General features: G+C 47.4%; 1 protein-coding gene across 9 annotated transcripts in view; it reads left to right on the forward strand.

The window, feature by feature from the left end:
• Nucleotides 1–24,071, forward strand: part of Map7 (microtubule-associated protein 7) — a 128,261-nt gene that overhangs the window by 11,561 nt on the left and 92,629 nt on the right. For 4 of the 9 annotated variants that reach the window (XM_087655325.1, XM_087655336.1, XM_087655348.1 and 1 more), the window contains exon 1: nt 9,885–10,287. In XM_087655325.1, coding sequence (XP_087511451.1) covers nt 10,155–10,287 — 133 coding nt within the window. In that variant the 5' untranslated portion in view covers nt 9,885–10,154. 9 annotated transcript variants of the gene reach the window in all.

Consider the following 24,071-nt stretch of genomic DNA (forward strand, 5'->3'; position numbering starts at 1 on the left):
CGTTTGATCTCAGCAACCAAATAGAAAGCAACTCCTTTTTAAAAATCTCAGAGGGCCAGCTCGGTGTGTAAGAGCACAGCTCTCCTGGAGGATTGGCTGCCTGCACTCACATGGTGGTTCACAGCCGCCTACAACCAGTTCCAGGGGATCCGACGCCTTTTCTCGAGGTACCAGGCACACAGGTGACGCACGTACATATATGCAGGCAAAACACTGGTGCATATAAAAGTAAGTCAACCTAAAAATGTTAGAGTGTGTCTGTTCATCTGTCCGTCTGTGCGTACATAGTACATACATGTACTGGGTATTCGTCCTCCCTTCCACTTAGAGTCAGGGTCTCTCTCTCTCTTTTTTTTTTTTTTCTTTTCTTCTGCATACACTGGGCTTGCTGGCCCATAAACTTCCAGTGATCATTGCCGTCTCCATCTCCCATCCCCATGCTGGTGTGCTGGCCCGAAGACATCACTGCCGTGTCTGTCTTTACACGGACTCTGGGAATTCAGTCTCGGGTCCTTGCACTTGCATGCCAGGTGCTGTATGAGCCACCTGCGTCCTCAGTACCAAGTTACCCTTTCGTTTCCTGTTTTAGATGTGTCTGTCTGGTATCACATTCCCAAACAGGTTTCAGTACTGCAGTGTTTTTAAAACAAACAACTTGGGTTGGGGATTTAGCTCAGTGGTAGAGCGCTTGCCTACCAAGCGCAAGGCCCTGGGTTCGGTCCCCAGCTCCGAAAAAAAAAAAAAGAAAAAAAAACAAACAAACAACTTTTAGTTATATAAACACCTATCTTCTGTTTATAAGCAATATCTTGTTTCCAGAGAGCTGGATAAAACCTTCCTCTGGGTACTTAAGGGACTGGTTTCAAGGATGTGGGGAGAGGGAGCAGTGTCTCCTCCCGGCCTCTGTACAGACAGGTGCTGGGGAATTAGAAATGACAGCACGGGTTCCCTCACTACAACAGTGTGTGCGTGACAGCTTTCAAAGCTCTTCAGGGAGTTAGTTGAGTTAACTGTGTGGCCATTTTGCCTTATGATAAAAAGTATAATAGCACAGCTAGGGTGCTTTAAAAGGAAGTTTGCCAAATATAATTTCCATCGCTTGGACTTAGAGGGTAGTTATGGAAGGTGATCGCACTGTAGAGCTGAAGCGGGGCCCAGGAAGTCTTGTCAACCTACTCCTCTTTCTTCCCACATAGGTCCCCCTGAAACCCGAGTGCTCAGTAAACTGGTGTTTATTAAAAACAGCAAACTACTGGTTCGGTAGTCATGGCTAGTTGGTAGGTTTGGTAGTCATGGCTAGTTGGTAGGTTTGGTAGTCATGGCTAGTTGGTAGGTTTGGTAGTCATGGCTAGTTGGTAGGTTTGGTAGTCATGGCTAGTTGGTAGGTTTGGTAGTCATGGCTAGTTGGTAGGTTTGGTAGTCATGGCTAGTTGGTAGGTTTGGTAGTCATGGCTAGTTGGTAGGTTTGGTAGTCATGGCTAGTTGGTAGGTTTGGTAGTCATGGCTAGTTGGTAGGTTTGGTAGTCATGGCTAGTTGGTAGGTTTGGTAGTCATGGCTAGTTGGTAGGTTTGGTAGTCATGGCTAGTTGGTAGGTTTGGTAGTCATGGCTAGTTGGTAGGTTTGGTAGTCATGGCTAGTTGGTAGGTTTGGTAGTCATGGCTAGTTGGTAGGTTTGGTAGTCATGGCTAGTTCATGGAATTGTGTGCTTCAGCTCTTGCTTTGAGATCAGTTATTGTATTCAGAATCTTTGAGATCAGTTATTCAGAATCTTTGAGATCAGTTATTCAGAATCTTCTTTGCTTTACATTTGCAAGTTCTGTTTAAAGTATCTAGGTTTTTGGTTTATTCTACACATACTTACATACTTGCCTCGTCTCTCACAGTTCAACGTAAGGCCTTTATGTCCCGGTCAGCTGTTGGCGATCATGCTTGCCCATGGTTCTCCCTGATGCTCTGATGGAAGGAGAGCAGACCAAGCCCCAGGCTTACCCTGCCAGCTCTGTCCCTTGGCTTTCTGCTAGGCACTACTTCCTCTAGTCTACGTTCAGAGCAGTCACCTTAAGTATTTCAAACCTTCATGCACTGCTTTTTGCTTTTCGTCTTTGAGGCAGGCAGGGCCTTCAAACTCAAACGTCCTGCCCTGGTGCCCAAGTGCTAGAAGACAGTGCAAGCTCCCTCCTCGCTCCCCAGCTGCACCCTTCATAGACTTTCCATTCTCGTGAAAACCGTGCAGTCAACCTGACCTTCCTGTACCCTATCCATAAAATTACATACTTGAGTTTCTAAATGAGACAGTGGGTTTGCTTTATGAGAGAGAGAGAGAGAGAGAGAGAGAGAGAGAGAGAGAGAGAGAGAGAGAGAACTCTGTATTCCATTTAATATTGAAAAAAAACCAGCCTGCTTACCTTTCAAATAACAAATGATTTATTTGCTAATACTTTAAAGCTTACCATTGAGAGAATTGAGAGATCATTTATAAAAATAAAAGGTGGGATTTGGTAGGTCTAGTCTGAAGTATCCTGATCTCAATCGAATCATCATCATTTAGACAGTGTTATTGGGAAATCATCTAAGTTATAGCATCCAGTCTACTCAGTGAAGATTACGGTCACTGACACAGACCTTTGACATGTTGGCTGGAACGTGGGGTACGATAGACCTTTGCATCATCTGACTTTGAATAGATATGGATGTGTGGGTGGGCATGGCCTGCTACTCTACTGTAAGCCCTAACAGCAAAAACCAGATTTCCTGGGAAAGGCGTTCAGGCTCAAAACTGCAGCAGAGAAGCCCTGCCCCATAAGCTGCAGTCTTGAGACTTCTAAATTTCTCTTTAAACTGACCTCTGTGCATGTGTTACATGAGTTCATTGTGTGCTGAACCAAGATACTGGTATTTCTGCCCATCTGGGCTGATATGCTGGCCCCCAGAAACTCAAGTTTTCCCCAACATTGGTGCAAATCTTTTAAGTGATAAATTTGAATGTATTTTTGAAAATCCATTCCGATTTGTGAGATTAAAGAAAGAACGCTAAACCTTGGTTTGTTTTTTTTTTTTCATGGAGACTAAACCTGGATCTTGCTACATCCCCAGCTCTTAAGACTGTCTTAGAAAAATATGTCTTCTCTATTGCTTGTTTTGATTTTTGGGAGTTTTAAGGAGAACGACAGGGAAGGGTGACGAAGTAAAGGTTGAAGTTGAGGGGAGATCTCAGCACGTTCTGAAACGAACCCTGGGTGTGTTGTTATTTGCTCAATTCTTCACTGATCTAAAGGCAAAGTAACCACCGTCCTTAAAATGCCCATAAGTGATAAAGTGGACTGGTTTGCTAATGTCTCGTATTAACCCTTCACCTCTAAGCTGCCTCATCCCATAGTGATCCACAGCAATCCACCCCTAAGTGTCTCTATGAAGACATGGGAGGCATCTGTGCGTCAAAGGTGCAGAAACAAGCATAGTACAGCTGTCTCCTAACCAGAGAGAATGGATGTTCTATTGTTCAGTTATAGCATTAAAGCTCAAATCACTGGCTTGTCAAGGAGTAAGAGCTGAATCCACTTGCAAAATTGAAACCAGGTAAAGTTCATTTTTATGGATAGCATGGCAATTGTGGCAACAAAGGAAAGGCTTAGCTGATCTTGGTTGTTGTTGTTTTTTTTTTCCCCCCCCTTTGGCCCATTTCCTCCTGGGTACATAACTCTACATTTCATCTTCACCAAGTAAGAAGTCCAAGTCAGAAAAGGGCTGAGAGGCCTTAAAAGCCCAGCCCTTACAGAACACATTAGTCTAGCATCAGCATCCCAGATCAGTGTGTGTGCATAGCCATTCTCGGTGATAAGAAAATAGCTTGTTATATTCCATTAGCTTCCAGCCGCTGGTCTTGGTTCTGTCTGCCAGACTACATTAGAAGTAGAAACTCTTGTCTGGCATAGTAGTGTGCTTGTGATCCTAGAACTGTAGGTATAAAGAGGCTCATGAGCTCACAGTCCAGACTGGGCTACAAAGTGGGAGCCTATTTCCAAAGGGGAGGGGGGATTAGAAATCCCTCCATCTGTTAACCCTGATTCTGTTACCCCTAAATGTTCCATGCTCAGAGAAAGTGCTGTCCACAAGCCTCCACAGATCTGCTGTGGCCTGGGATGTTCGTTCCTCGAAGTATGCTGTTACTCTGAAGCATCTTGTTCAGAACCATGTAACTCAAACCTACATGCTCTGCAATAGCAGTATAAATTCATAAGTGCTGAGCCATCTCACCAGCCCCCCCCCCAAATTGCATCTCTGTCCTAAGAGGTTTCTGTGAGAGGAGAGGTCCTTTATCCACAATTCTTATCAAGTTCAGAAGTCCATGCAATGTGTGTTCACGTGGTATCGCCAATGACAGTCATGAGCAAGAGGGCAAGCACGATGCTAGTAGGTTAAAGTTTAGGCATCATTTGATAATATTCCCAAGTTACCTAGTGATACTCCAGGTTCAAGGAAGGGTCAAAGACCGCTTGGTATATACATTATACTGTACACATTAGCTGTGGTGGAACAGGCATGGGAACATGCACTCTGTTGGTACTGAAGTACTTAATGTGCACTGAAGATTTATAGAAATGTTATAAAAGGCACCGCAGGGCTCTGCACTCTAGGCTGATGGCTTTGCCACTACTCGTGTAGTACTACGGCTTCTCTCATATGTCCATTACCAGAAGGTGGTCAAATAGAGAACAGAGCAAAACCTGCCTTTTGATTCTCCTTTCAAGGGGTCAGCATCGTTGTGTCTCTTAGGAGCTTTAATGGTGCAAGGTAACAGAATGTTGTGCCCTTGTTACAACAGAAGCCACCATCAAGCAGCGGCATCCTAGGAAACGAGGGAGGGAGCTCCTTAACTCAAGGATGAAAAGGGAAAGAAGCAGCTGGGCCCCTTTGTTCCTCGGAGATGACCTGATTCCCAGGTCAGCCTGCTTTACCCAGCTTTGCTGCTTTCAAGCCTATGAGGTTTTGTACTGCATTCAAGTGTGGATTTCTAAAAGCTCTGCTGGAAGTAAATTACTGCTTACCTTAGGGAATATATCAAATATTTTTAAAATCACTAAGTCTGGTAGCTTTCAAGGATTAATTACCTTATTTAATAATAAAAAATATTGGAAAGAACTTTGATATTTCTGGGCTGTATTGAAAAGTAAATAGCAGGCATCTAGAACTTGTAATTTACCAGCGGCAGCCACTCAGCCCAGTAGTCTTAATTTCTGTTTTTAACTACAGTCCTCGAATAGTCCAAATTAGGCTTCCTCGTCTGCAGCCCGATTTTATGAAGCTCGGTGGGCTTTTAGGAAGGAAAATTGTAGCTATATGTCTCACCCAGTAGGCAGATTTCTTCAGTGCGCTCATGGGCTCTGCTGCTTTCTCCTTATCTGTTTGCCACACAGCAGCCTGGAGAGCATGGATGTGGTCCTCATGTGCTCATGTGTGTATATGTGCCCTGGGGAGCACGGATGTGATCCTCACATGCTCATGTGTGCATACGTGCCCTGGGGAGCACGGATGTGATCCTCACGTGCTCATGTGTGCACACGTGCTGGTACACATGCTGGTACACATGCTCAGCCCCTGTATAGCATTGGGCAACTGGTGCAGGAGGAGTTCAGAGATCTAGGCCAACTATTGCTGCCAGCAAGCACCCGGCCAGCCTCAGCTACCGAGCAGATCCTGTCTCTAATTAAAAGAGACTGGCTGAGGAGGAGGCGCGGGAGTGCAGAGGGGTGCCCTTTTTTCTTGGAGAAATATTTAAATTTAAGACCTTGCCCATCCCCTTCTCACATTCTTTGTTGAGAATCAAAGTGTGGAAGCTGAAGGGGTTGGAGTGAAGGTGGTAAGTCATTTCTCCGCCAGTGAGATGAGTCAATTCAAGATAGATTAGACTACATTAAATGCAGGGTTTGGGGGAGGCCAGGGAAAGGGAGAGAAAGGAGAGGGGGATAGAAAGAACTCGAGCAGAGAGAAACTGAAATATGTGGATTTGTTGTGGTAAATAATAAAAAATGGTTTCTTTTATCCAGCGCTAGTGGTGGCACCATAGAGCCACAGGGCACCTGCGGAACATTTTCATCTCACTCGCTAAGCTCCATCCCATCTCACACTGCTGCCCGCTACTCTCTGAGCCCGGCAGCAATCTCTCCACCCATCCAGTTCCCAAGGCAGGTCGCTGCCATGCCAGTTTTATACAGAGATGGCCTATCTCAAGGCTCTCTTACTGTGGACTCAATTAAGTCGGCACATGAAAGAACACACCACACAATAACCTCTGATCCCTTAAAAATAGTCCTAACAACCTGTATCTATGCACAGAGAAGAATCTTAACATCTGCCGCCATGTTCTCCCAGCTCCTCTCCCTTGCTCTGGGCCTTTCCTCATGCTTCTCCTCCTGCTTCTCCCTCCCTTCTAAAACCTCTGTTCCCGCCTCCCTCCCTTCTCATCCAATGACAGGCCTTGTTTTATCTTGTCTGCCTTCACCTGCATAATGACATCAACCTACATGGATTGTATAGAGAAGAGCCTCTGAGGGAAGGGTTGGGACTGAGGGATGCTGGGAGAACTTGGAGACCAGGTCTGCCTTGATATGTAAAATATACACCTCAATCTCTTGTCCAAAACTAAACTGTAGTTACCTCCTGCCCTTGAGGGATGGACCCTGAAACTGTATAAGAATAAACTACTATATCCCATCCATTCAAGAGTGGATTGAAACACTTATGAAACCAACCTCAGGCTGGAGAGATGGCTCACCCAACAAACCCTCCTTGTAAGCCTGAGGACCTGAGTTCAGACCCCGACATGCACATAAGAGCAGGCCGTGGCAGCCGGTCTTTAAGAGGGTGGAGATGGCAGATCCCGGGGTGTCGCTGGCTAACCAGTGTTCCTGAAATAATGAGACCCAGGTTCCGTGAGGCCCTGCCTCAGACATGAGGTGGAGGGTGGTTGGTGGAGGTGTTTGCATGGCCTCCACACACCCACGTCGATGATCATAGGAATATATCACACCCCACGTTCTCCAGAAAGAGAGCTGGCATCAAATATATGTGTGTCCAAGATGAAAGGAGACCAAGTCTCAGAATCCTTAGGTCTGTGTAAGAGCAAACACCTATGTCTAAGATTGGATCGGAGCTTTTAAGAAATCCATCTCAGGCTGGAAGGTGGCTCAGTGGGCAATCACAGGAAAACAAAAACCTCCGTTTTATCATTATTTGCTCGACAGCTGTGATCTTGGCATCAGTCAGGATTCATAAGGCTCCAGGACAGACGCGTCTTGAGTCCTGAGGCAGGTGACCCAGCTGTCTGTCTGTCTGACTTTGGCCTCTCTGTGCCCATTGCCTGTGAGTCAGGTGGTGGTCGCTTGGTGCTGTTAGAACAAAGGGCCTGCCACAGCCTCTTTGTTCCCAGTCGGTGGGCTCTGTTCTGTCCTTGGACACTTGGACTTAGGGTTTCTTTGGAGGTGACTTCTGGCCCCTTCAGTCAGGGTTTCATTCCTTCCAGTAAAGGTTGTCAAAAATAAACAGTGTTAAAATAAAAGCCTTCAGGGGCTGGGGATTTAGCTCAGTGGTAGAGCGCTTACCTAGGAAGCGCAAGGCCCTGGGTTCGGTCCCCAGCTCCGAAAAAAAGAGCCAAAAAATAAATAAATAAATAAATAAAAGCCTTCACTTAGGTGATTTTCACACAAATATAAATCAGATTTCATGGTCTCTCAGGCTAGAGAGTGAAGAAGCCACTCTATCATTGGGGGCTAGCCATGGACATGGACAAAAGGAAACCAGTCATCAGCTAGGTGGGGTGGGTAATGGCTTGAGTCTGGCTTCCTCTTGGGTCCTTCGTCTGATCTCCTCACTGGCCTCCTATAGTCCCCAGCACTGGAACTCTTGGTGAAGTTTGCTGTCTTAATGTGGACAAATGAGAGTGCAAAGCCTTTGCTTTGCTGTTCCTTGAGGCCTTGCAAACTCACCCTGAAAGTCAGGGACCCACATTCTGCGTTCGTCTAAACTAGTAGCACATAGGTTACCACAACTTTTCCTCGCATTCTTTCAAGCCACCAGTCTGGATCCAAGTGTGCATTCACGTAATTAAATCCCCAGGCCTTTGGAGGATTTATCCGATTCTGAAAGATTTGCTCCCACTATACCCGGCAGTGGGCGGGGCAGTGCACGGGAAGACACACCTGGAAGGTAAACTCTAAGCCCTGCTGTTTGTAGAGGGTGCACGGTAGATGCAGGACAATTGGTGTTTATCAGCCACCTCTTAGGACAGCACAGCACCATGTTCATTTAACCCTTCCCCTCAACCTGACAGAACCCCAGCTGTCGGAGAAAACTGGGCCACTGGGAGTAAGGTACACTAGCCAAAGTTTGATTCATGCGAACACACGTTAGCTTACAGGGATGCCACTAGACTCCTCCCAGGGACCTAGCAGTGACTTTCTTCATCACCTGCTGCCAAGTGCTGGTGGCTCACCAGGTGACTTTTATAAAAAGGACTCTGACATCCCAGCTGGTCTGCTGGTGTCTCTTCCTGTCCTGCCCCTCACTTCTCTGCCCTCATGTCTTTGCTCTAGTCTGTCTGCCTCCACCCCTTCTCCAGATCCTCACTCCCCTCCCTTCCCCCAAAGTCTGTCACATGGCATGATTTCCCAGGGGCGCACCTTGGCATGGGCCCACCAGGTAACCCTTGCCCCGAGTGTATGCCAAGCTACATTTCATAAGGAGACTAGCCTTAGAATCTCTGAGAATGTGGGGCTGTGGGAGAGTCCTTTAGGGGTGGAAGGATTGCCTTTGACTTTATAGATAGACTTAATTTTGATTGAAGGCCAAAAGAAAATAACTTTTTCCTTCATTTAGCAATTGGCATTTTTGAAATGTTATTTGTTGTTAGAGAAAACTATTGACTTTTTGAAAATACTGTACAGCTTTGAAGCGACATAAAAATGGAAAGTCTTAAAGTGAGCGAATAAAACCAACCATGTGGCTGCGTGCCTCCAAGGGAATAGGCCAGGAGAGCTGAAATCGGGTGTAGCGATGTGCACGCTCGCTCAGCAGCCACAGGGCACACGGAGGCAGGCGGTTGGGCAGTGCTCAGCGGCAGGCAGCTGGGACTCCCCTCTTTGGGGGCTTTGTTTATGCCCTTTCATCCTGACTTGCAGAGGAAATGTTTTTAATGAAAAAAAAAGACAGTCTCCAATTTCTGGTCTCCTTGGAGGGTCTCAGTGATGCGGTGCTGGTGGGCCCGGTGCATGAAGCGGACAGTGTATGTCTTGAGGGAGTTTATACTTGAGTTGAGACATACCGAACATCATGACGGATGCCACCAAGGCTCAGCCGATTACAGACACGGGCCTTAATGTCAGAGAGTGAGGCAGCCCTGGGACACCTGCCTTGCCCTTTGCTTACCAAAATAGCCCAACTAGGGAGGGAAAGACGCAAAACCTTCCTCTGCCACTCTTCCCTCTCCTGAAGCTGTTCCTCCTGCTCCACCCATTCCGCCGCTCCACTCTGCCACCCAGGGGAGGAGGGAGCTGCCCTTGCAACCAAGCCTCCGCTGGTGGGTTCGGAGGACTCTGCATCCTAGGGCAGCTGGAACGGCTCCCGGCCCTCCTTCATTAGGCTGTGTCGGGGTTGTCAGGGCAACTGTTCACAGCAGGCATCATGTCATCTCTTGCCCTCTGCTGTATGCTGAATGCTTCGCTGCGCTGTAGCAAAAAGAAGCCTGGGGAAGGTGCCACAGCAGGAAGGAGAGGCTGGGGTCTGATCGAACAGGTTAGGCGGTCAGTCGGAGGGAGGCATCTGAACTCCACATGCCTTTAACGGAGACCTTCTGAAATGGGTGTGTGCGTGCGAGTGCGCGTGCGTGCGTGCATGTGCGAGAGTGTTTACTCACCAGCGCCCATGCCTGCCTGTTGGGGGGAGTAAGTGGGAGGGGGCTGCTGCTAGGTGAGGGGGAGCTGCACGGCCCGAGTTGCCAAGTAGCTGGTAGTATCTGTCAGCTGCTTGCACACTGTTTACCCACAGGGGATCTGTTACAAGTGCTCAAATGAACAGGCAGCTTAGGAACTAGCAGCTTCCTGGGAGCTGCAATTACATAAGCATATATATTTAATATAATTGTGGGACAAGTAGCAGCGTTATGCCTGGATCAGCCACAGCTATCCGACAAGAGAGATTGAAGACGACCCACTCGAGGACTATTCCCCTCGTTCTGTTCACCATTAATGAGGAAGATGAGCTGCAAAAGAATGGAAATTCCAGAAGACCCAAAGGTATGCTAATGCCCTACTCCTTCACTGGAGCCCGGTATGCTAATGCCCTACTCCTTCGCTGGAGCCCGGCCCAGCGCTGTGCTCCCTTGCTTATCGCACAGGTTCTGAACTGTGCTCGCAATGCCTGCTTCTCGGAGTACTCATGACCTGACAGAGCTTGCTGCTCAGGCTTACACACCCTCAGGGTTTGGAGTATGACGGAGTGAGCGGAAATAATTTCTGTAGGTTTGTTCTATTTCAGATCAGCTGCTTTTTAAGACCTGGACAGGTTTCCTAGTATAAAGGTCTTTAATGTCCACTCATTTGTTTAAACAGGGGGCAGTGACTGACCTCATCAGGGGGAAGGAATTTAGCTTCCAGGGGTTTAAAGGAGGAGCACCCTCACTTTCCTGTAAGCATGTCAGATCATTTCCATTGCTTGAGCGAACCGAGTTTCTCTGTAAAGGATGGGTTAGGTAAAGTGATTTTTCTTAAAGCACCCTTCTATGGGCAGAGGATGGGGACACTTCCAGATTTCTTTTCCTTAGATGCTGAGGAAGAAGGGAAGGAGGGCAAAGCCAGGGAGAAGGAGGCACCCTGGGCTCTAATGGCTTCTGACCTCTGCTGAGCACTTCAGACATGCCACATACAGAAAACCAAGGTCTGAGGCTTGAGTGCTCCCTTCTGCGGATGGCTTGCAGCAGCTGGTCAGGCTTCAGGCCCACGGACCGTGCCTTCTGGGGTATTGTCTCATGGCCACTCTCATGCATCTTTGAAGAAGGGCTTCCGGGATCCCAGCATCGTCTTCTGCAAGCTGTTCTCTCTGGCAGAAGGGGTACCAATGTCGTTTTTATGAGCTGATTGAGTCATAGCTTACATTCTGTCACTGGCAAATTATTCTATCACGGACCTTATCAAATTTTCCGTACTGTGGCTCTGGGCACTGATGCTTATTGTCCCTGGCTCCAAAAGGAATCTTGTTGCTTTTGTTAAATATAATGGAAACTGTCTCTTTAAACTCAAAAGTACATTTTGCTTCCATTCTTGAAAAGAATCTTCTCTTGTGGGGGCTTCTGTCTGATGCCAGATGACTTCAGCGATTCAGCGCCGCTGTAGAAGGGCGTTGCTTCTCAGTTTGCTCCGTGAGGTGGTGACTGTGTCTGAACCGCTGCTCTCATGAAACCCCTCCTCTCGTTCTCTGCCTGTGGAGTTGGTAACTTTTTGAAGTTAACTTTGTTGAAGCATTCCTGTGGTGTACTTGTCAAAACAGCCCAGGTCTGTGACTCTTTCCTTGAATGTCCGGCAATTATCATTTAGGATAGCTGCCCATTTTGTTCTTAGTTTTCATGACTTTTTCTTCCTGGCTTCTTTGTTATTAATTTTCCTTCCAAATAAAAGCTGCCCTTGATAGTTCTTTAAAATAAAAGGAGAGAGGGGAAAGTCAGTAATTCTAAAGGTGGTTGGGTATTCACCAAGAGTCTTAAGTCAAGGAGCTCTGATTCCCTGCTGTTTATCTCTTTTTATGTCTGTGTACACACACACACACCACACACTACACACCACACACACACACACCACACACACATCTCACACCACACACACACACACACACCCCCACACACACACACACTCACACCACATACTACATACCACACACACACGCATACACATACCACACACACACATATACACACACCACACACACAGACACACACACCACACACACTACACACCACACACACACACACCCCTCACACACCCCACACATACATCACACACACCACATACTACACACCCCACACACCCTACACATACAGCACACACACCACATACTACACACCACACACACACACACACACACACACACACACACGATTGATGGTAGGGCTGTGTGGGAAGGATTTCATTCTAGTAAGGAAAACCAGAGTTTCTTTACATCCCTACATGTCTCTAATTTATGACGCAGGAAGCAATGAGCCGATGACTAATTCAGGATATCTCCAATTATGCTCAATGACTAGAAGTGCTGTGGCCTCGATTCTACATTTCTCTTCAAGCATCAGAGTCACAGGAGTGCCCACTGTCTAGTCCAGCTCTGCCTAGAGAGTGGCAGCCGTGTTTCATTTCTGCACTGTCCAGTGTGAGAGCCAGTGGTCACGTGCAGCCACAGAGCACTTGGAACAGAGCCAGAACAATGGAGAGAGCCATCTACTGCATTTAGTTTACTTAAGTCCAAGTTACCCGCATATTCTGGACAGAGGAGCTGTGACACAGGTTTGTATTGTCTCTGCTTCATTCTCACCACCTCCCAGTGCCGGACATAGTTAGGTCTTGGGTAGAAACAGGAGGACAAGGAGTTTCAGGGTCAGGCCCAGCTATGTAACAACAAAAGGCAGTGGCTGGGAAATGTAGCTCTGTCTGCAGAGTGCTTGCTTAGAATGCATGATGTCCTGAGTTCAGTCTCCAGCATATTGTAAGCTGAATGTGGTGGCCCATGGAGTGTTATCTGCAGATTCAGGAGCTCAAGGCTATCTTTGGGAGTTTGAGGCAAGCCCAGGCTGCATGAGTCTCTGTCTCCAAATATAAAACAAATTTTAAAAAGTTTCGTCATGAAACCTCCAAGCCTGGTCAGTGCTTGATGACCTAGACAGTTCACTCCTCCTCCCCCTCCTCCCCCTCCTCCTCCTCCTTTTCTCCCTCCTCCCCCTCTCCCCCCTCCTCCCCCTCTCCCCCCTCCTCCCCCTCCTCCCCCTCCTCCCCATCCTCTTCCTTTTTTTCCTCCTCCTCCTCTTCCTCTTCTTCCTGCTCCCCCTCCTCCCCCTCCTCCCCGTCCTCCTCCTCCACCTCCTCCTCCTCTTCTTCCTCTTCTTCCTCCTCCTCCCCCTTCTCCCCCTCCTCCCCATCCTCCTCCTCCTCTTCCTCTTCCAGGTGTTCCTTAAAGCTGCTATTGTTGTATTAAATTATCTTTTGCAACTTTTAATGGGGCTTCTATTTCCAAAATAGAACCTGGTGATACAGGTTGCCTTTTATGTGTGACTTAAGATAAGCAATCAAATTTGGTTTTCTTCCCATTCCATGGCCTAATCAGCCACCCGTGTCTGAACTTGGTGCACAATGCTGGTTTGCATGCCTAATAGGTTTTTTCCTGTCATTGGTAGTGAAGAACCTTGCTGTCTGACTTCATTAAGTGGAGTGCTCCTGGCGAGGCTTACCCAGGGTTAATGATGAGTGCTGTCATCTCAGGTGTGCATACTGTGGAGTAACCATTGCCAGGCACTCACAGGGATGAACAGGGGAACCACCATCAGGACTCCTAGGTGCTGTGGCCTCTGAGTTACTAGGAGTGAGACAGGAGTCTGCTCAGCTAGTGGACAAGATCAGTTCTTAAAGCAGTGAGCTTTAAGTGTCCACGGGATTGGAATTGGAATGCACGTATGTCATATGCGTTTCACTGCTGCTTGTCTACCCCGGGTGCTGAACCTCTGTGTGATGCTGACCCCAGGGTTTGTAGGCACGTGTGTAAGTAAACGCCTTTGCTGTGTTCCCAGACATGCCGTCTGAGGTCTTCTAAGCATGGCATGTTATTAAGTAGTAAGACATTTTTCTCTCTGAGCTGACCTTTGTTAGATGGTCACTGTGGGTGGCGTTATTCATTTGGGGCGTTACAGAAGTGCTGTGATGCAAAGAGAATTGGGGTTCTTTTGTGCTCGGAGGTGTTGTCTGTCTAGTAGAGAAAGACAAATGGCCATAACACAAGCGTGTAAAGTGGAATTGAGGGGGACTCGGAAGAAGGGGAGAGTACCAAATGTGGGAGAAGTGACCACAGTGAAGCTGTCTGGTTGGGTTAGGAACGCGTCTGGAAGCTTACCCAGCAGCCCAGGCAGGAGACAAGATGGTGATAGAAGAGGTCTGTAGACAGTAACAGAACCCGGCTCCAAACACAGTGCTTGCCGGTGAACGAGCACTTCCAGGGCTCCCAGTCTGCCCCAAAGCATGGTGGTTACCGTACACCGTGTGACTTCTCTTTTATAGTAACTTCCCTGCCATTTGTGAGCCATCCAAAGTACTGTCATTTTGGCATTATAGTTTTGGGTTTTGTCTGCTTCCTGTTTATTCATTTGAATCAGGGTCTCAGTTAGCCCAGGCTGGCCACTGACTTACTGCCGAGCCGCAGGTGACCCTGAACTCTTCTCCTGGTCTTCCTGTCACCGCCTTCTAAGTGCCGAGGTTACAGGTGTGTGCCACCACGCCTGGTTTGGCTCGGCTTTAATATAAACCTGATTACCTTCCAGCTCCAACATCCACTTTTACTTGTGAGACTTGTCCCCCAAATAACTTATTTTTGGAAAATACCACCCTCAAAAGATGAAGGGCTGATCCCCGATTGGAAGGGTTGTCCCCCTCCCTCCGGCTTACATTCTTCCTCCTCGGGTCCTCCTCCATGGCATGCCAGGGAGCCCGTAACCAACAGGTCTTCACTTCTCAGTGGTAATGCTCCCACTGGGCCCATGTCATAACTGAGATTCAGGTCCACGTTTGAGCTATAGATATTTTCATTTATCGTCCGACTTTAAACTAGGCCTCTATTTAGAGAGATTTTTCATAGTAATCTAGATTTTTAGCTTCCCTTTCATCTTGAGTTGCCTTTCATTGCTGAGATAAAGACTAACCAAAAGCTACTTGAGGAAGAAAGCATTTATTTCTGACTATAGTTACAGTCTGTCCTGAAGGGAAGTCAGAGCAGGAACCTAGAGGCAGGAACTGAAGCAGAGACCATGGAAGAGCGCTCCTTCCTGCCTTGCTCCTCCTGGCTTGCACAGTTTGCTTTCTCCCATCCAAGTACTAACCAGGCCCGCACAGTTTGCTTTCTTACACACCTAGGAACACCTCCCCAAAGGTGGCATCAGCCACATGGAGCTGGACCATCCTATATCATTAATCAGAAAATGCCCAGAGTTTGCCTACTGGCCAATCTGATGGAGGCATTGCCTCAGATGATGTCCCTGGCTCCTGTCAAGTTGATACACTGCCCGTATCTCTTCCCCAGTAATTAGCAAGAGCTAATTGGCAGCTGTCGTGCATCACAGCCATGCTTCCAGTAACCATTTCTAGAATAGAATGTGCACCAACCGGCCTACCTCAGTTGCTACATTGCCAAGACCACTTGGTTTTAAAACTCCTGACACAAAAAACAGTAAGTCCCGCTTCCGTTCTATTCTTCAAACTTTCTGCTGTAGCTGCACCAAAATCCAGCAGGTCCCCGCCCCTCATTCTGAGCCCTCCCAATGGTCATCGTTCTGCCCTCTTCCTCTTTCTACTTTGTCTGGATATTCTAACTCGTGGTTTGGAATCAGATCAAATGTCCTCCCTTCACACCTCCCTTCTTCTCAGGCTAAGAGTCCGCCCTGTCACTGCCAGCCTCCCTATCCTGGTGCAGAAGGACAACCTTCCACTGTGTTCCTTAGCTTCCTTCTCTCTGACTCGTCTCAGAGTGAAATGCTCCGCATACCTCACCTGGCCCTTCTCTAGACTGAAGGCATCAGGGCCTCCTTTTTATACTGTGTCTGGGCAGTGTATAGAAGGTAACGCCTGCAGGCACTAAGGCCTGATGGGAATTCTAAGAAAGAATAGGAGCATTAGAACTGCCCTTCAAAGTCACTCTTGAGAGTGTCTGCTCTGTTGGGTTGCTCCCCTCCGCACTGCCCTGTTCTCTGATTCTGAGTAAATAATGAAGGCATATACTTGCCTGGGGTAGCGGCTACTTTGTTTCAAGATTAATTCTTTCTGGCCCTTTGTTAGCTGCCCAGATTAAGTTGTAGCAAAATAAAATCTCCCCATAACATGCTGGCTCTGAAAAACTGCTATTGTCCTGCCCCTGTTGTTAAGCTGTAGTTATAGACCTTTTCGAGCATTCCCTGTACATAGAATGTGACCTCTAGTGATTGTAACGTCCACACCAAGACCAGAGAGTGTCACAGAATCCTGGGACCTGGCATGGGAGCACCAGTCTGCTCTTCATGCTTCCCCGCTCCCCCTTCCTTTGTTCCGTAGGACATGACCACTAACTATTTCCACTGTCCTTTCTTTGCCATTTCAGAACAAGGTAAGCGGCGTTGTAGGAAGAACTGTTGATTTCAAGTTGAGTGGCATCACTTTCATGTATTTAAGAGACCCTCAATGTAACCTTTATTCAGAATGCATGGTAAAAAGTGGCACAAGCAGACCATATCTGACCTATATCTTTCTCTTTGCAGAGTCTCTAAACATTTGTAAAGCAAATGACTTGACACTCTCAGGCTTTCTGTGTTAGGGAACGAGTCACTGCGTGTCATTACATACAGGAGAATGTGCTCAGCCTGTATAGAATCAATATATTTTACAGGCAGATAAAATGAAATGGCTTGCAATGGAAAACTTACAGGCTTAACCAATAGTTAAAAATAACTGTTCAAACCTTAGGAAGCAAGCACGATTAAAATTGGCTCGGCAGTTAAAGGTTCTACAGTCTGCTTGAGTTGAGCCTCTTCTGTCCACAGTATCAGTGCTTCAAGGAATAGCTTTAACTGTTTCCAGGAAGTTTCCCAGGTGAGTTGCTGACACCCTCCCTCCTCCTATTTCACTCTCTGCTTTTGCTTCTCTGGTTCCGTGGCTTTTTGTTTGTGTGCTAATTTGTTTATTGAGGCAAGAACTTGCACAGCGCAAGCTAAACTCAAATTTCAGATCTTCTGGACAGCTAGGAAGAGCCCAACTTACTTGGCTATCTCCTGACTTAACTACCGAAGGCAGGTAGTAACCGCAGAAGAGCAGAAGAGCGGCCGTTTGAAGCGTTCACTAGAACGGCAGCCCGAGGATGCTGACTACAGAATTCAAGGCCTATTTTTGAGGCTCATTCCAGCTAGGGTTTGTTAGCGAGAATATAAGTTATTTCTAGATTCCAGAGAATTTGCACATGTAAGTCCGGTGTGGAGCTGGTGTGGGATGAGGGATTGAGGTGGCTTAGGAGTGTGGATGAAGGAAACTCAAGTTCAGTCTCTGTATATTAGTATGTATGGTCTGAGGAGCTACAGTGGTAAGATCCTGGCTTTTTTCAGTAGGAGTAACGTATTAAAGTACCAGAGTTCGGCAGCAGTGCCTGCCCTAAGACCACTGGGAACAGCAGTGCCAACAGTGCCCCTATGCATGGTTAGAGAATCATCTCCAACATCAGGAGTCAGGCGTCATCCAGAGATGGCTTACAGTGAGACCGGAGAGTGCAGACCTCTATCTGTCCCCTTAAGAATCTCTCTGATCAGTGTAGCACATTTAAAATGCACCATTAGGGCTGGAGAGATGGCTCAGTTCTTAAAGGATAGGCTCACAGTCAAAAATAGAAAAATGTACAAGTTTTCCATGTACATAGACCCTTGTATAGAACTATGCAGTTTCAGGGCCTACCTTTCTCAGGGACATAACAGTTTATGGCTGGGAATGGTTTAGCCAGATTGACAAGTATTGAATGGCCACAGGCCCAAGTGAACTGTTGTCAGAACTCAGACCAGGCTTCTGCCAAAGACTGTGAGGTGTAATAGGACAGGAGTTGCTCAGGACGCGCCTCCTTCACTCATTCAGACTTCTCTCATCTGTGATATAAATGACTCCTGCTCAGAGGTAGGTGGGACTAGAGAGACTTAACCTGACTGCTTATGGGACGAAGCTGAGCTCTCAGAGCGATGGATTGTCATGGTAACCTGTAACCCAGTGGCCGTATTTTCTGTTTGCTTCTTTCTGTTTTGTAAGGTTTATTTTATTTTTAATCATGTGTGATGTATGTGTCTCTGTGTGAACAGTCACAAATGCATATAGGTCTCTACAGAGGCTGGAGGAGGGCCTCCAACCCTCAGGTCAGAGTCACCAGCCATTGTGAGCTGCCTGACTTTATGCTGAGGATTAAACTTGAGCCCATTGCAAGAGCGGCGTGTACTCCTAACGGCCGAGCGGCGGCCGAGCGGCGTGTACTACTAACGGCCGAGCTCTGGCTCTGGGCCTCTATCCACTTCTGACCTGTTGTGTCGATTGGTTTTAGGGAATACTACTGTGCTCGTCTCCTCTACCACTTCACTTGGTGTCTCTAGGAGGCTGCCTCTTCTCTTTCCTTTTCTTTTGAGGTAGGATCTTGCTGTGTAGCCCAGCATGCCCTGAAACTTGTTATGTAGACCAGGCTGACATTGAACTCAGAGATCCCTCTGCCTGTGTCCTAAAGTGCCAGGATTCAGGCATGTGCCTCCACACCCAGCCTTGAGGCCTTTTTTAGTAATTCTTCTGTAATGGTCTCCTTTGACTGGATCCTTGTTTTGTGTTTATTCATGTGGACCAAAAGTATTAGATATCATATAGGTTACTCATGAGATAACCTGTAATTTCCTTGTGTTGATGAAGAAATAAGTTACATTAGGTCAGATCACCTCGATTGCTGTTTCCTTAAAATTAGTAACAAACTCCTGGTCTCTCTTGACCAGGGAACATGAGCAATAATTCATCTTGGAGTGTTCAGAAGGAATTTGTTTCTTAAACCGAGTCCCTTCTTACCCAAATGAAGGCATGTGCACGCGCCCATCACTTGAGGATGCTGTAGGACTGTGGGCAGGTTTCTACCAGTGTGTTGGTTAGACGTTTGTTCTGTGGTTAATGCCAGTCTCTATTTCAGAACCTCTTTCTCTGTGACACTTACAGTAGAGCACCCAGTTAAATGGCATGTGCTCTGTCATCAAATGTGTGCAAGTCAGTCTTTGTGTTCTGAAGCAGTAGACACCAGGTACCAGCTGGCTTTCCGTAGAGTCCCACCTCCCCCCCCACACACACACACACTGCTGTAGGGACCTCTACTGTACCTCCTGCTATGCCTGACCCTCTCCTACTTGACCTGAGGCCAGGTCTGGGGTTTGATTGATCATGACTCTGTCTCCTTTTGTTCCAGCCAAGTTAATGTCTCCTCCTTCAACCAGATCAAGTGTGGGGAGGACATTCTGTGTTAAATTGACACTGTGTACTCCAGCACCCTAATACAGAGTCTTTAGTGCAGCTGAGCCTCCCTAAATACTGGGTGTATGAGGAAGTATGAAAAAAGAAGATCATAGAACCGACAGGATCATATCCAGCAGACCGACATTTATCAAGAGCTCCAGAACCCATGTCTTTCGGTTTCCCAGTTAATACATAATCTTTTTCCATTAAGGCCTTCAGGAAAATGCTTTCTAGATGCCAGTTCCAGCCTTGCTGGGCTGTAGGTGCTGTTTGGGTGTAGAAGTACAAGCTGAACCTTCAGGGCTGGGACTTTGTTCTGAGCCTGGCAAAAGACAGAGACCTTGGATAGATCATTACCCTGGGCATTATAGCTGGGACTCTGTATGAAAGACCTTTGTCCATTAGCCTTCATGTGGACGAGATACGTTGATCTTAAACTAGAGAGCCTTCTGGCCTCGAGACTCTGGTGGAACTCATGAATTCTCCTGCCATCATACCTAAGGACCAGCACTAATTACGAAATGTCCATTTTGAGTTCTTGGTATGTAATCATTATGACCAGGTTTGAATTATTGTTAGCATATGCTTTCCTTTTGAACTGGAATTCACTGCCAAAGTTGTAAAGTGTAAATTGTAAGCCAGTGAGAAATTACATTATAAATTCTCAGTGATTGAAACTCCTCCCACTCCCCCATGAGCTCCTCTGTGCATCAGGAAACATCTTGGAAAGAGACCTGGGGCTGCTGGAAGTTAGCAGAACCCAGCCACGCCCAGTTGCTCTCTCACCCACAGCAGGGCATCTCACTAAGCCGCCCCCAGAAGTTCCTTTTGTGCTTCTCCCCTGTAAAGCCATTTCTGCCTCAGGTTTTCTTTAAGACCTAGAAAAACAGGTCTCTTAGTGGGGAGAGCTTTCAGTCAGCATTATAAAGACAGGAAGTGGCTGCTGAGACCTTAGGTTTCCAAAGCTCCATAACAGAGTGTTTACCCTGGCTTGCTTGGGGAACCGTCATTTCTTTTTATGGATTTATTACGGCTAATTTCTTCTGCGACTCCACAGAATCCTCTTCCTTACCTGCATGGGATGGTGTTCACCATCCTGCAGCATACCTCCGAGCATCCGGAACGCTACAGTATCCATAATAGGATAAGTTATGAGTAGATCTCCAAAAGAGCCACTTATCACACTTCGACACAACAACCAACTTGATCATATTTCCTCTCAGCCCAGTTAATCCCACGCCCCTCTCCACGGGCACACATGCGAGGACGTGTTTGAAGCTGCACGGCCTTCAGCCCCATACCAGAAGCTCAGCAGTTCAGGGTGTTCAGGTACCTGTTGCCTCTCAACCTGCAACAGCGTGGACCTGCCCGTTCACCGAGGCCCATAGCCTGGTGTGCTGTTCTGTGCTATGTGCACGTGTGGCCGACCGTGTGTGTGAGTGCTGTTCTGTAGACAGGCCTGTTGAGCCTCATTCCCGCAAACCCACATCCATGTGCATTTCAGATTTCAGCCTTTGGATGTTAGGGATGCACAACCCGTGTCTCAAGGCCAATCTACTTTGGCCTTAAAGAGGAGGGAGCATTGTAATAATTAAGAAAACACGGGGTTGGGGATTTAGCTCAGTGGTAGAGCGCTTGCCTAGGAAGCGCAAGGCCCTGGGTTCGGTCCCCAGCTCCGAAAAAAAGAACCAAAAAAAAAAAAAAAAAAGAAAAAAGAAAACACTAGAAAAGAGAAGATAACATAATAAATGCCCACGTACACATGGTCTCAGCCACTTAACATATTTAAAAGATAGTAGAACTCTGTGTGTGTGTGTGTGTGTGTGTGTGTGTGTGTGTGTGTGTGTGTGTGTGTGTGTATTCTGATGGCTAGTGTCATAGTTGCTCCTGGATCCTTCCATAGAGGACTTCTATCTGCCTCCACTCTCCTCCCCCCAGTTATTTTTCCCATGGAGGGATACCGTGTACCCTTCCTGACCATTTCCGTGTCTTTGATGTGTGCACACATCCATAAATACCGTGTTTACCTGTTTGAAGTTTTGTGCTTCCTCCCACACACTCCAGGTTTTAGAGTGTCCCTTCTAGAGAGCTCAGCACTGCCTGGCGTTCTGTGAAGTGGCAGGCTTATTAGCTGTGGTCCTGCAGTCGAGGTCCGAGGTCCGCTGCAGCTGTGTGGGGGCTTTTATCTTGTTGCTGCTATACATCTCCATGCAGCAGCCTTCAAGGACGTCTGGGGCATGTGTGCAAACTTCTCAGCGAGTGATCTGGGAGTGAGTGGGGTGCGTGTTCTCTGCAGCGCTGCTCTGAATGCTGTCTGCGACTTACTTGGGGGCAGAGGATGGAGTCATCTCCCCACGCCCTCCTAGACTTGATGTAGTAAGGCACTGATTCTCAGGAAATCAGATGGTAGGAGGCGTTAACTCCTGTACTTTCTTTTTTTAGTAACAGAAATGAGAGGACCCTTGAGATGTGTTTCCTCCTGAGGAAGGCAAGAGAAGCCACCTCACTGGTAATTGCCTTCTGAGCTTACCGTTTTTGAGAGATGTGAGGGACTTGAGGGGAAGCAGTTTTCACAGCCGTCCCTTGGAGGCTTTGGTCAGAGCTGACTTCAGATCCCTGCTCCAATAGTGCCTCCAGTCCATGGGTCTGGGCCTTAACTTCCTGCCCGTTAGACTTTTTCCTTTTTGTGTTCAGCTCACTGTTACTGGGTGAGCAGAGAAGCTGCAAAGTAGGCAGATTAAGCCAGGCTTTGGTCAAATTACTTCTGCCAAAATCTCATTCGGAGTGAAGGATATTAAGTGGAAAGGAGGAGACAGCCTCTGGAGGTCTCTCAGGAGAGCCTGTGTTGAAAACAGTACTTACAATCAGATTTGCTAATCGTTTGCGGGTTTCCATTATTCATGCAGTCCTTGGGCTTGATTAGCATGTGTAAAGTATAAACTCTACAAATGCTGAACATTAGCATGAATAATTGAAAGGCCAGGAGGTAGCTCTGTGTGACTGAGGGTTTCTTTATTATCATGGAGGCTATTTTGGTCACCAAGAGGAAGCGTGGATGTGTAGACAGCCAGTCTGAAGACCTCAGTGTTGCTTCCAGCCCAGCCACATGTATGTATGACTGCCTTACTTTACTGGAAAAAGAAAGTTGTTTTGCTGAATTAAAAATAAAATCAATGTTCTGTGGTCTGCGTCAATAAGATACAGTCTGAATTCCTGGAATGGGAGCTGTGTTTAGCATAACCATGCAGACCAAGAATAATGGCCGTGTGCTTATAGTTTTAAATCACCTTGGTTCTTGCTCTGCAAATTACTAGCCCCAAAGTTTGGGTGGTCCTTAGGGATGTCTAATGAGCTCCCATGGTTACTGGGAGTTTTGGGGTATCCCATCTGGGCTGCCAGATGATGCTGGGGAAACTCCTTTCCCCTCTGAGCCTTAGTCTCATTCATAAAGTAATTTAAGAATTGGCTTAAACGGAGGCTGTAGGACAAGTTTATTGTCTTCAAAGGTCCCAGGGCACTAAAACTGTAAATCCTATCAGCTGCCCAGAGGAGGCGAGTGGAGAGAAGGAAGAGGCCTGTTGTTTAAAGACTCGTTAGGAGCCAGATGCTCCACAGCCTGCCTTGGGGTCTACTCAGGTTAGTCTCCGAATGCCACGTGCACACCCTTTTAAAAGTCCCTGCCATCATGGCCTGCCTGCCTCTCTCTCTCTCTCTCTCTCTCTCTCTCTCTCTCTCTCTCTCCCTCCTTCCCTCCCTCCCTCTTCCTCACTGTCTCTTTCTTCCTCTCTCTTTTCCCATCACCACCACCAAATCTTTCGTGAGACCTGTTGCACGATGTGATCTCTGCAGCATTTCTCGTCTGGAATCTCCAGGGCACTCTTCTGAGGAAACCCTGAGTTCCGGCATGCAGATCTGACATGGAAGGGGATTGCAGATTGAGAGAGCAAGGAAGCCCAACGTACCACAAAAGTCTCACGTTCCAGCCAGCATCCCAGAGGAAGATAGAAAAGGTAGAAGCAGCGCCTTCCCGAGTATTTAGAGTATTTAGAACTACGCAGAGCCGGCAGCACTTCAAGGCTGCTCGGCTCGTAGGGCTGTGATGAAGGGTGGGGAAGGGGGTAGGTATCACACTGAAGGATAATTATATGCCTAACTCTAGCACAGCTTAAGCTGAACCTGCCTTCTTAGGGAAGGCCTTTAGCCAAATAATTGACTCTACAACTAAAATGTTAAGTCTCCACCCAGGCCAGAGTATCTATTCTCTTGACCAAGAGTTTGCCCTTAATGGTCCTTTACTGCTCCTCAGACAACTGGTCCTCTGTCCTGGTGTGTAGTCTAGCCCATAAGCCACCTTCCCACTAGTGCTCAGTCTGCCTGACAACTGGTCCTCTGTCCTGGTGTGTAGTCTAGCCCATAAGCCACCTTCCCACTGGTGCTCAGTCTGCCCGCTCCACCACTTATACTGTGAAGCTGCGTCTCCAAACAGGGGGTCGGTCGGCAACATGGGGGAATAGAACTCCCCCTCAGAGCTTCAGGAGTCTGTAGGGAGACGCAACTGCGATACAGAAAAGAGCTTCAGAGCCAGTCAAAGTGAAGCAAAACCACTGATTCATTAGAGAAAGGAGAGTCAGGTAACAGCATCAGGACACTAAGGACCTACCCACGCAGGGCTGTCTCCTGTAGTCTCTCCCTTTTCCTTTTAAAGTACTGTGTGGCCAGGTTTGGTTGGACCCAGACATCACAGTCCTCCTGTGTGAGCGTCCGGAGTACTGGGATGATAGTGGGTACTCCCAAGAAGGCGGTAT

The sequence above is a fragment of the Rattus norvegicus genome, chromosome 1, assembly GCF_021556685.1.
Source record: "Rattus norvegicus strain SHRSP/BbbUtx chromosome 1, alternate assembly SHRSP_T2T, whole genome shotgun sequence".
Taxonomy (NCBI): Eukaryota; Metazoa; Chordata; class Mammalia; order Rodentia; family Muridae; genus Rattus; species Rattus norvegicus.